Source organism: Numida meleagris, chromosome 13, assembly GCF_002078875.1.
Source record: "Numida meleagris isolate 19003 breed g44 Domestic line chromosome 13, NumMel1.0, whole genome shotgun sequence".
In the NCBI taxonomy this organism is placed as follows: domain Eukaryota; kingdom Metazoa; phylum Chordata; class Aves; order Galliformes; family Numididae; genus Numida; species Numida meleagris.
In genome coordinates this window covers 1,074,967-1,087,259 of record NC_034421.1, presented here as the reverse complement: position 1 = coordinate 1,087,259, position 12,293 = coordinate 1,074,967, and the positions used below count along the sequence as shown (strand labels likewise).

The window sequence follows — 12,293 nt, the reverse complement described above, 5'->3', positions numbered from 1 at the left end:
GCGGGAGCCAGCGTCCTCGCGCCACACAGCCGCGCGCTGCAGGGGGCGGCTCCGCGCTGCGGGCCGAGCAGGAGCCGGCAGAACGCGGCGTCCCGCGGGGCAGGCGGCCGCTCTGCGGGAGCCGGGCGCTCAGCCCGAGGTCTCCGCGCACCTGCGGTCCCAGCTGGCCGGGCTCCCTGCTCGCCCTTCGTCCTCTGGAAAGGAGGATCCCTTGGTGAAAAACGTTGGGAACAGAAATGGCAACAGCGCTAATTAAAATTGAATACGCTGGATGAGTTACTCTATTTGAAAGCACAGATGGCAGTGAGATAATCCTTAAACACACTACTAATACTTGAAGTAATTGCCAGTGAAACCCAGGGTTAGTGTAAGCAGAAAACCCGCTGTATTTCCACGTGCAGATCGTTTACCTGTCCTTTAAAGTGATCACACATGGATACGAACACAGATAACGCCTGTCTGCCTGCGGGCATGGTCAGACTGAGGCACACTGCGCTTTAAGAATCGCCGTATCCACAGTGAACGACGGTCACCTGCTCTGGGCCCTTACATACAAACATTTACATTTATTTTTAAAAATCCTGATTACGAAATTAAGTAATACAGAAAGTAAAGCACAATAAAAGATGTTATTTACACATGAATTCTATGTCAGTACTGTTGATCAGAAGGACGAGAGTGCTGAATGACTTCTTATTGTTGGATGTGAAACCTGCCTAAGGATTTTTCAGTCAGACAGCCGCGATAAAAGCCCAAAATACCAGGAGCGCTGCCATGGGAAGCGCCACAGAAGCAGAACCTGGCTGTCACTCAGATGCAATCAAGTCCAGGCTGGCTATGTGCCTCATCGTAGGCCTTCCGTGGGGGCAGTTCCAGGGATGCTCAATCTCACCCATGTGGGTAACCAGTTTTTTCATCTCCTGTGTGTTCAGTGCAGTGCCAATCATCACCTGCAAATAAAGGGAAAAAAAAGTATTTTTTTACTCCATATTGACAACTGACATACAGATAAGAGTAGTACTTCCACTACTACAGTAAATAAATGTTGTGCAAGACATTAGAAGGAAAAAGACATGCCAGGTGATCAGAAGACAAAACACAAACAAGTATGTTCATAAATGCACTAGCTTAAGCCAGAATATAAAATGACCAGGATCCTTCTGAAGATACACTAGAGAAAAACACAGGGAATAAAGTTAAGAATGTTAGCTGCTGACATCTAGTAGTCAATACACTCCCCCTGCAATATACCTGCAGATACAGCCACGTGTAATACAACAGAAAATACAGTATTTATCTGACAACAAACATCAAGTGCTGTACTTACAGATTTTCTGCAAGCTCGAGAAGCAAACATCTGTCTGACTCTGGAGGGTCGACACATGACCCCAGGGCAGTCACTTAACATGAAGATCAGCTCATCTATGTCTTGCGGACCGAATGTCCAGTTTTTGCTTGTTGGCAAGGATATTAACTTAACCCTCTGGGTTACAGGAGCTGAAAGATTTGCAATAATTAATAATGTTCTTCTTTCTTTACAGGAAATTACTTTTTCTTAAGTGGAAAAAAAACTGAGAAACTACTTTGATACATCGATGTCTTCTGTGTATGTGCCAATATTTCAGTTTAGCCTTCTGATGAGAGCAGATATGCTCTTCTAACACTGACAAAAAAAACTGCTTGCAAACTTACTATGACAAACCCTTCAATTTCAAAAAGTAGATTTTTGTTGGTAAAAACTTGACTATAAATAGCACTTTAGGCAAAAATTGGAGATCCTGAAGCAAAAGATAGGGAACAATCTGTAGTGACTTCCCAAATGCCAGAAGCGATCGCACACAGTGCTTTCACAACCCTCCTCCATGAGGCTCTGAATACACCATTGTCCTTGCGTTGTAGGAAAAGCATGGGGCTCGCAGTTAACGCTGTGTGGTCAGTACACGGCAAGTCAGTGCTGAAGCCGTAAGGAAAGCACAGAACGTTTCACCAGTGCTATCTTAGCTGAAAATCACTAGGTTTACCATTTACTGCATCTAGCCTTGCCGGGACCCACAACTCTACAAGCATAGGAAAAATATTTCAATATAAGACATCCAGGAGATACACATTCTGTCACATACCCAAACTCCATATAGTGACTACAAAGTCTACAACGAGTTTTTTTTTAGGTGAGGTACTCTACAATGTTCTCATTAACAATGCAAGAAGACTACAGAATGGTAAGTCTTACAAAAAGCATGTACACAGTAACACATTATTTCAATTTTTCTGCTTACAGAGATTTTTGTATACAAATTGGGATGAAATAATTCTGGCACAAACTCACCATTTTCATTTATCACAAAATCAAACCCATTTTTTCTGAATATTTCCAGGTTTTCAATCAACACTGTTTCATTTACAGCAGTTAAATTGAGATTTTGAGGCCTGAAAGAGAAAAACACAGCATTGTGCAGGTACATAGCACAGACCGCTTAAGGTACTGACACTAACACAAGGACTCTCCTGGAGATCATCTCACTTGCTTTGTAAAAAATAACAATAAAACACCACCCCATGACCAGAACACCATTTCCAAGTGTTACTCAGCACAGTAACATTAACCAGGCAGCACTCCCCGTGGCTATAACCGTCTCCAATATCCTCACTCCATAACCACACTTACCAAATTGCAGGTTGACATTAATCCTGCTGTGAAACTAACTTGCTGCACAGCTACAAATATCTGCAGAGTTTGTTTAAAAGTTTTATCTAAAGGTTGATTCTTTGGAACATTGAATATAAAAATAACTTTTGCTGTAAATGTTTTCAATGTGTGAAATACTTAACTAAGAAAAATCATAGATATCATTCCAAAACATTGAATTAGAAGTGATAAAACTGTTAAAACACTGGAAATACTTACACTATCAGCTTCTGGCCTTGAAGAACAGTGTGTTGCTGTAACATCTCAAAGTTGTACTTCTCATCAGTAGCATGTTGGTCAATTATGAAAAGATCGGAATTCAACTTAGCTATTATAAACCCTAAATTGAACTGGCCAATGATTTCCATTTTTGCAAACATTTCTTTACTGCATATAGAAAATACAAGGAGATCACAAGACAAGCCTCATCAGTTACCACATTAGTATGAAACTTCATCTTTTTCTCCCCTGCAGAATTTTACATGGAAAAATATATATATGAAGTCTAATTTAAGCAGGATATGAACACAGAATCTAGTGCTGACTGGTGGCACCACGTCTGGCAGAGAACAATCCATACTTCAGACATGACTTGTTCAACATCCACCCATTTTTAACATAGCCACTAGTGGTAAGAGAATCAGAAGCGTGCAGGATGGTGATAGTGCAACTACACAGCAACAAAGGCAGCAGCACGCTTCTAAAGCAAAGCAGCTGACACATTCCACTTTTTGCAATGAGAAGACTTTCTTAGCCTTATTTAAAATCCAAAATTCACAATCATACAATGTTACTGTCCAATGACCATATGAATGCAACTTATTTTTACCGCCACATTTCATCAAATTTCAAATTAATGAGGGAGAAATACGAGCTATGGAGTCTATTAAGTGTTACAGATCTGCCATAACATTTGGTATTTCTCTGACTATGCTGCAAATCACAAATCTTAGCCGAGCCAAGTCTGTGATGCTTTTGGACTTTTCAGTGCCTTTTTCCACATTCTGCTTGCACTGAGTTCCAACAACTGCAGACCTCTGCCAGGCAAAATATGTTTGCCAAAATGGATGATATAATGGCATAAAGAGTTAGATAAAAGACATCTCCAAAATTAGAAAGCAGATGTAAGCCCTCCTCCCACCCTCCAAGACAGTTTTTATTTTTTTTCCTTAGCTATTTTTATTAATTGGCAAATACAAGTTAAGAAGATGAAAATACCTGATCTCTTTTCTTAATTCCTCTTCTGCTACTTTATTTTCTCCAGGACTAATTTTTGCTCTAAATCTTCTGTAATTTTGTGTTTCTGTACACTTCTGTTGTTGCTGTACGATCTTTCTTACCCTTTCTGCTAAAGCTTTCATAGAGAATTCGAGCGGCACGGTTTTCTTTTTAACTTCTACCAGGACATCAACACATGGCATAGAGTTTCTGGTATTCTTCGCTTCAGGATGTACACCTGCCTTGAAGTCACCTGCCTCCCTTTTAAAACATTTTACTCTTGGTAACGAATCACTGGCTTCTTGAGGTAAGTTATTTGGGTTACTCCAGTCATTCACTTGATTTAGCTTAAGTTCGGTGCCCAAGACCTGAATGTCACATTCCAATGATTTCTCACTATGTCCAGCAATTTTAAGACGCTCATTTTGATGCTGTTCTTCTGAGCTACAGAATTTTTCTTCAACAGGATTATTTACACTTTCACTACTGACATAGCTCCCAGCTTCTGGTGTGTTATATCCAGCATCTGATCCAGAAATGCTACAGAATCCAGAATCTGTGTTTTCCTGTAGTTTTCTCAAATCTCTCTTTGGAACTGACATCTTTGACTTCGTCTCATGACAGCTCTCAGAATCCTCACTCAAAGCAGCCTTTCCAGTCTTCACAGTACTCAAAACGGTATCGAGTGACAGCTGTTTAGTGGAGCTGTGCCGCTGTTTTACCTTTTTAGGCCTTTGAAAATGACTCTCAGTTTGATGGAGAGAGAACGACTCCCTTAATCTGGCCAGAGTCATTACCCTTTTTCCTTCGCTGCTTGGATTTTCAGTCTCCGAGTCACGCGGCATTTCTACCCAGGGCTTTTCTGTGTCTCCAGGAGGCGTCTTCACATTGCCTAACAAAACAAGAATTAAAAACAATAAAGTCAAGGTTATGAGCTATAAGCTACCTTAAGTTTAAACATAAATGGAATGATGCGCTGCAGTAAAGGGAAGGAAGGGAAATGGAAAAGGAGCAAGCTCCTCCAAAGTGCCCTTAAGCTGACTGAGCAGGGGCTGAAATGCATTACTATCCAGTGGGCGAGGAGTTACATGTTCAAGAAACTTAGCATGAATGAATGTGGAGCATCTTTTTAAACTGCAACATAAGTCAGTCCAACTGGCACTCTTATTTGTATTATCTAGAGTTTATGACTGAACGACAATGAAAAGCAAATTGCTCTTCCACTTCAGTGGCTGCTATAAAAGTCTGTGGGCAAGGAATTAAGGAGCTGGCATGACAGATACTTGTACTACGTGTTATTCATAGATAATAAGAGGATTTAATTCTCACAAATTGTCAGTCTGACATATATTTTACAAGAGATAAGCCTTAAATAAGTAAAACTCGGGCTGGAATTGATTATATACATAGAAAGTAAATTACAATGGTTTCTGTTGACAAGAGCGAGAAGGAAGAGTTGTTAGCATAGAAAAACTGCCCTGAAAGATAATTCAGTGACAGGAAAACCAGTCAGCTCTGTGGTTATCATAAAAAAAATCCAAGTTGAAAATCCAAAGAGAAACTTGTGCTCAAATTTCAATCTTTGTTTATGAGATTTCAACCATTCTTTCAGGAGGACATTTAAATAAAGGATGCTTCTATCCAACAATCCTCACCTAGCCTTTTTAATTAGATCATGAGCTCTCAGTCAGCATTCTGATAACTTAGGATCTTCCTTTATTATAGAAAGCTGACGGTAATATTTTAATGTAATACACACATGAAAAAAGCTGCCCTGAAAGGCATGTCAATTACAAGAGAAACGTTTTCCCCACTTCTCTTGGTCTTTAAAACACTTTTTCCATTCTCGATTATGTATCACACAGGAAACGCTCACATTTTGTGCCCTACCTGCAATGTCCAGAAGATTCTGATTCACATTCAGTTTGTTAACATCGCTACCAAACATCTCTATCAGAGAAGTTTTTAAAATTGCCAATAAAAGCTTTTCTTCTTGAAGCAAAATTTGTCTCTTGTCTGGAGTTACATTGATGTCAACGCATTCTAAAAACCGAAAGAAAAACAACAGCATTATATACGGACAAAAAAATAACTCCTTCCACCCTGGGATCAAAGTCCTTGCCATTCCGCCCTCTACTTCAATTTCACAAAACCACAGCTAACATTCACAGTGTATCTGCAAATTAAACTTCTCCGACATCTCATCAAACAAAACAGAAGTTAATTCTGTGCAATAACGTAAGTTTCCTTGTATTTAAGCTAACAACAAATTGCCTTTTTTCATTAAGAAATTACTTCAGAGAACAGAAAAAGTAAGAAAGAAAAATTGGAATTGTAGCTGAACTCCATCTCCCCTTCACCAACTGTAGATCAAAAAAATCAGAGCGGAGAACATCATAAAGCAGAAGTTACAATATTCTCTAAAAAATGATGCTCCTTAAATAAATACAAATTATTCCTAAATGAAGTTTTAGCCTTTACAAAAAAAGGTACTAAAAAAAATTTGTAACTCACCAGAATCTACACAAATGTTAAGGACAATAAAAGGATACTGGTGTTTATTGTATAAGTGATAAACTTCATTCACAAGCTTGACAACCTGTAGAGGTGGAAGACAGTAAAAGCTGATACTATTATCTTTTCGTTCAAACCAGGATGTTATTTAACTCCTTACAAAACAAAAAACGTCCTAAATCCCATCTCACACGATTCAGCTTTTATTCACACAAATAGACTCGATGAATACAAAATCTTAAGAAAGGAATTTCGAGACACAAAGATGCGTATCAGTTATTAATCAAATGGTTTGCAGAAAACACTAAACAAGTCAGCACTGCTGTCAGGAAAAAAAATAACAAAGCAGCTACTCACCTTTGCTGGATCACATGGACGCTGGTTGATAAAGAAGAACTGTCTGTCTGTTGTACTCCTTCCAACACCGTGATCACAACGAGAAACGAAGCCTGTAATACTGTAAAATAACAGTGTAACACCAGTAAGGTAAATGGAAGAGGGAAGCTAAATAACTTTTTCTGAATCAGAGCATGTCTCAGTTAAAAGTATTCTCTAGAGGGTTAAGAGAAACACTGTTACACAGCACCTAGGTAGGCCAGTTCTCCTCCTCCAGTTTCCCCTCTGACCAAGGTTTGATGTTAAGCTCCGAAGAGGTATCAGAAAACCGAAAAAGCTGCTGACTGATTTAAAAGAATTTGCCATTTTTCTGCTCTGAAAGCAGAAGAGGTCAGTTGTGAACTGGCACCGGTCAGCTATCAATGCATCTATTTGTCAGCCTCACATAGGACTATGTTAAAACACCACTGGCAACAGCAGTTTCTTCTTCTCTGACTACCTATAAAGCTTTTCTGGAAGGTCTGCAGATTTCAGTCCATATTCTTCACAAACAGCTTCATTAGGAGGCAGCTGAACAAAAGGAACCAGGCTCTGCATCTGAAAAAGAAAAGGAAGTGAAACGTGTGGATTTTTCCTTCTACTTTACTGCTATTTATTAGCCTTAACATCCACTCCATAAAAGATTTTTTTCCAAGTCAGATCACCCAACAGCCAAGTCCAGCCCAGCCAACTCCAGTAACACAGCTGATGAGGGCTGAAAACCTCTGTTTGCCTTGGTATCTTTACATTAAAACAAACACAGACAGAAAAACAATATTATTGACTCAAATTTGACTCTCCAGCTACCCACATATGACCTAATTTAGTTTTACGCAAAACCAAAAGGCAAAAAATAGAAGCTTCTTGTGAAAGAATAAACTACTAAAAAAGATGCACTACTTGAATCACAAGTCGCCTAAATGGATGGAGAGGCATCTTCCCAATCATAGCACTATTTTTTTCTGTCTTTAGAGCACCTCCTACTGATTTTACATTCACATATTTGATAACATACAATCAGGTTATAAGCTAAACATTCCGCTTGGATAACGCTGAGTTTTCAGCTATGCACGCCGCTGCCTGGCAAGACAAGCAGTTACATCTTGGTCAGGTCTGCCAGCCACAGCCTGGACAGCCCCTGGAATGCCCAGCAGGGCACTGCCAGGTGAGGAGGTGCTTCTCAACAACCAGAGGGCAGCGATGAAGCGCTCAATATTGCCAGCAGTTACAGTATATGATTCTAGTACGGGTGCTTTTATGTTTATTTCCTTTTTGTTGCCTTCCAGATGTTAGAAATTATTTTCATAGCTATCACATAGAAAGCACCAGAGTCCACACCTCGATAGGAGCTGAATGCAACATCCGTTTAGAAGTTAAGGAGAGCACTAAAGAAACTTAGTTTCACAGGCAGAGGTTGCAAAAGATACAACCACATCAGTTTTCTGTTCCTCAATTAAGACTTTCACATTTAGGTGCTTGCTTTTCATTGCCTGGTGTCGTGACATGGAGACTGGTGTCCCCACTGTTTTTTGAAAGCAGGACCCACGGACCTTACAGTCACAACAATTCCTAGAACAGGTTTCAGGCAGATATTAAGCATTAACCCTATCTCCTAAATTATTTATCTTCCATCAAAACGTGTTTTCCTCCCAGCTAATTTACAAACTCCAACTGAACTACGGAGGCTGCGCTGCTTCTCCTTCCACCTGTAGGGTGTGCAAGGAGTCAACGCGTGCCACCTCCTTTCATGCTTCTAAAGGTTTCCTGCATCTCCTCTGTTTAAGAAGGTCTTAGAAACCTCTCTCCAGCAATATTGCTTCTCCTGTCAGTAGTATAGAATACCTGTTTTTTCCCAAATACCGCTCCAATGTTTTCCTTTAAGTTAGGGCTTCCAGTAGTGGATACCACAGGGTTCTTTTTTCCTTGGCCAACCTGATTAGTGCAATTAATCCGCACTCCTTTTGAAATAATACAGTATGCTTGCAGTATCTGGACCATTTTTGCATATTCCTATTAAGGCAGAAAGAAAGTTCACACTTACACAAAATGTCTTTTTAAAACAACATTGTGTTAATAACATCTTCAATATTTGCACACAACACAGACTTCTTTACGTCCAAAAGTGGTGCCACTTATTTTTCAGATACTTACAAGCCAAATTAAATGTATGTAGGTGAAAAATAATGTATTTAAAGACAAATGACATATTCTCAGGAGTGGCATTCAGCCATTTTTTAAACGTAGCATTCACCGATTTTAAATACACAGAAGCGATGGTGACTTTGTTACTTCTCAACATCTGGAAATTTGAGACTGCGCCTCCAAACGCGTTCATTGCAAAACAGAAAAGGGGATGAGGAAAGCGTATGGGAACACTTTGCTTGTTTCATGAAGATCAAGACAAGCACGGACGAGTCTGACAGCGTCAGAGAACCGAGCGCCATTCAGCTGTGAACGAGGAGGAGCGTGACAGCCCCGCCGTAATTTCTGAGCTGACTCACCTTTCTGATGTTTCTTTGGAATTCCTTATGTCGCACTGGCAAAGTATGAAATAACTGCTGCACGCTAACAGTTGTTCCTTGCTGCCGTGGATAAGGAGCCCTCTGGGTAATCCTACCATTGTGATCAAACACCAGGCGAGTCCCAACCTTTGCAGACTTATGGCAAGTAGAAATGGCAACATCACTGACGGAAGGGAGCAGGCATCAGAGTTACCCACTGAACATTATCTTCTCTTCATCATTACTTACAATCTTATCAGGCAGAGAAAATACTATTTGTGCATTTTTAAATTATAGCTAACTTTTCACCACAAACAACTGAAAACATACCTGAAGAGAAGCGTAATATTTTCCTACCAACAATGCTAACGTTTTCACTTGTATCCCTCTCGTTCTTCTCACATGAAATGCAAAGATAAAGTCTGGTTTTGTTGGACACTACGTTCTTCACGCTAACACATAACAGTGCAATATTCTGGATGCAAACTGTTCAAAAGCTGCGGTATTTCAAACATACAGTCTTCCTTGGAGGAATTTAAGTAGAATTCTAATGAATTGCAGCCTAGCAAACCGTGTGTAGGACTTGCATACTGAAGTAAAGCTAAACTTTGTGCATCAAAGGACCAAGCAGATGCTTAGAATTGTAGGAGGATTTTGGTTGGAAAGGACTTCAGGATGTCACACAACGCGCTACTCAACATGGAGTTCACAACAGGTAACAGCAAGTTGCTACAGCCTCATTTTATCAATAACAGTAAGTTGAAAATTGGCATTGGTTGTTTTAAGTACAGTAATTTTCTACCAGTAAGAATGTAATATTAATACCTTAATGCACACAATGAACTGAGAGCTTCACCTCGAAACCCAAATGTTTCAACATGTATTAGATCAGAAAAATCTTGTATCTTTGATGTGTAATGTTTCAGAGCTGGAAAGAGATATTTAGAATATAGATTTCACTTCAAAGTGACAGTGACACTAGGCTACACAAGTACACTTCACATGCATACAAGAAACAAGAAGATTTTGCAATTACTATTCAATGTACAATGAGTAATAGAGACAAAAGAAGACTTTCCTTTCCCCTATGCAAGACCACTTTTAAATCCTCAGACACACATGCTGTACCACACCTACTACCTGACATTGATACAGCACTGCTGGCACGTGCATTACAAGGCGCTTCAGAGCAGCACACACCAGCTGCTTCTGCCACTGATTTTACTATGCAGGAAAACCGTAGGGCCATGCTGTGCAATGTTATACAGCAAACAGGCATGAGATCGTGTGCCACAACCGCAGCCTGAGGAGGGCTCAACTCCTTGCAACAAGCGCAGCACCTGTCACCGGGTAACGAACTGCAGCCCTGGACCTTCCCTGTCATGAGCAGCCAGAGTTCACTGCACTGCCTCCTGCACAAACATTGAGCACAGGAAGTAACACAGTACCTTGTGGTGAAAGGGATCCCTGATCTTTATGTGGAGGAAAAGAACAACAAAGAAAGCAGGCAGTTACACTTGTCAGGCAAGGCTGCCTCTGCTCCCGTTTTGCATGGCGGAAACACAGCAGATGGAAAGTTTGGCAGCCAGGTGTAGGAGGCTCGTGTTCAGCATGTGCTCAGTCTATAGTTCACTTCTCTCGAGCTGTCACCTCACAAAGTCTGGCTCCTTCAGCAGCAACTCACGACTCTACATGAATAAATCTAGGTGAACGTTTCTGGGACGTTCTCCTCCATAATGGCATCTACTCTTTGCTCCACTTGAACAAGCAATCAAACCAAGAACTGCTTCTGAGCTATAAGAAATATAACAAGCACTTCAGAAGCCCGTTCGAATTTGTGAAAAACAGCAGTCACTATCTCACTGAAAATACACCTCCCAAGCGTCTAAACATAAATTATGAAAACCGTTCAACTTACTTAATCCTTCGAAGTTTTCCTCTTCCACTCCACCTCCGTTATCCGAAACCTCTATCAGCTCCGCCCCGTGGTCTTTAAGTCTTACATCTACAAATGCGAGAGACGAAGGCTTTCAGCTCTCCGCGTCGATACACAACGTTCGGCACCAACTCGGTGCTTGCCGTAACCTCCGCCGATCGCCGCTCTCCAGGCCCGGTCTGAAGCAGCAGCCCCGCAGCCGGGACACCCGCAGCGCCCGCCCCGCGCAGCAGCAGGACAGGCCCCGAACCGAGCAGCGGCCCGAGCCACGCGCTCGTCGCGCCTCAGCGGAGCCGGGACTCGGAACGCTCGGTTTGCCGAGGGGAACGTCGCCGCAGACACACGCTGCTCTCAGCCAGCGCTGCGTGCCCGCGCTCCGCGCCGAGGGGCGGGCCGTACCCTGAGCGCCCACGGCGCCGCGAAGCTCTGACGCGAGGGCGGTTACCGATGTTGGTCGCTCCGGCGTCCAGGCTGTTCTCCACCAGCTCCTTCACGGCCGTGCCCAGGCTCAGCACCACCTGCCCCGAGCAGATCCGGTGCACAGACTCGCGGTCGATGCGTCTGATGGCCTCGGCGGGCTCCGAGCTTGCAAGAGAAGAGGGGCGGAGAGGGGCGGGCTGAGGCGGCGGACCCCGCTCGGCCGGACCCACGCGCCCCACGGCCGCCCCGAGCCACGAGCACCGGGAGGGGGCGAACCGAGAAGCCGAGGAGACCGCAGCCGCTCCCGGTAAGACGGGACGAGAGCCGCAGCCGCTCCCGGGAGGGGCGGGGAGAACTCAGCCCGCTCGGGGCGCTCACCAGGGCGCAGCCTCCTCCATGGACCCCGGCCCCTCGCCTCGGCCGCCCGCAGGCCCGACCCCGTCTCCGCTCGGCCCCGCCATCGCGCCCGCCCACCCGTGTCAGCGAGTGGCGGAGAGAGCGGCCCAATCAGAACGGCACCTCTCACTCCCTGCCGCGTCGCTGACCTCATTGGCTCGCGTCGGCCAATAGGAAGGAGGCGAGGAAACGAGGCGGGCGAGCATTGGCTGTCGGACGAGTCAGTAAGGAGCCGCGCTCCCGGCTG

General features: G+C 43.0%; 1 protein-coding gene across 1 annotated transcript; it reads right to left on the bottom strand.

Moving 5' to 3' along the window:
• On the bottom strand, window positions 363-12,265 carry PMS2 (PMS1 homolog 2, mismatch repair system component). The gene is made up of 15 exons (XM_021411601.1): window positions 12,029-12,265; window positions 11,676-11,815; window positions 11,213-11,299; window positions 10,120-10,222; window positions 9,295-9,478; window positions 8,636-8,803; window positions 7,254-7,351; window positions 6,776-6,875; window positions 6,419-6,503; window positions 5,795-5,947; window positions 3,905-4,796; window positions 2,906-3,073; window positions 2,327-2,427; window positions 1,328-1,497; window positions 363-950 (listed from the first exon to the last, which is right to left on the bottom strand). The coding sequence occupies exons 1-15, from the start codon at window positions 12,109-12,111 to the stop codon at window positions 807-809; spliced, it is 2,676 nt and encodes an 891-aa protein (XP_021267276.1). The 5' UTR covers window positions 12,112-12,265; the 3' UTR covers window positions 363-806.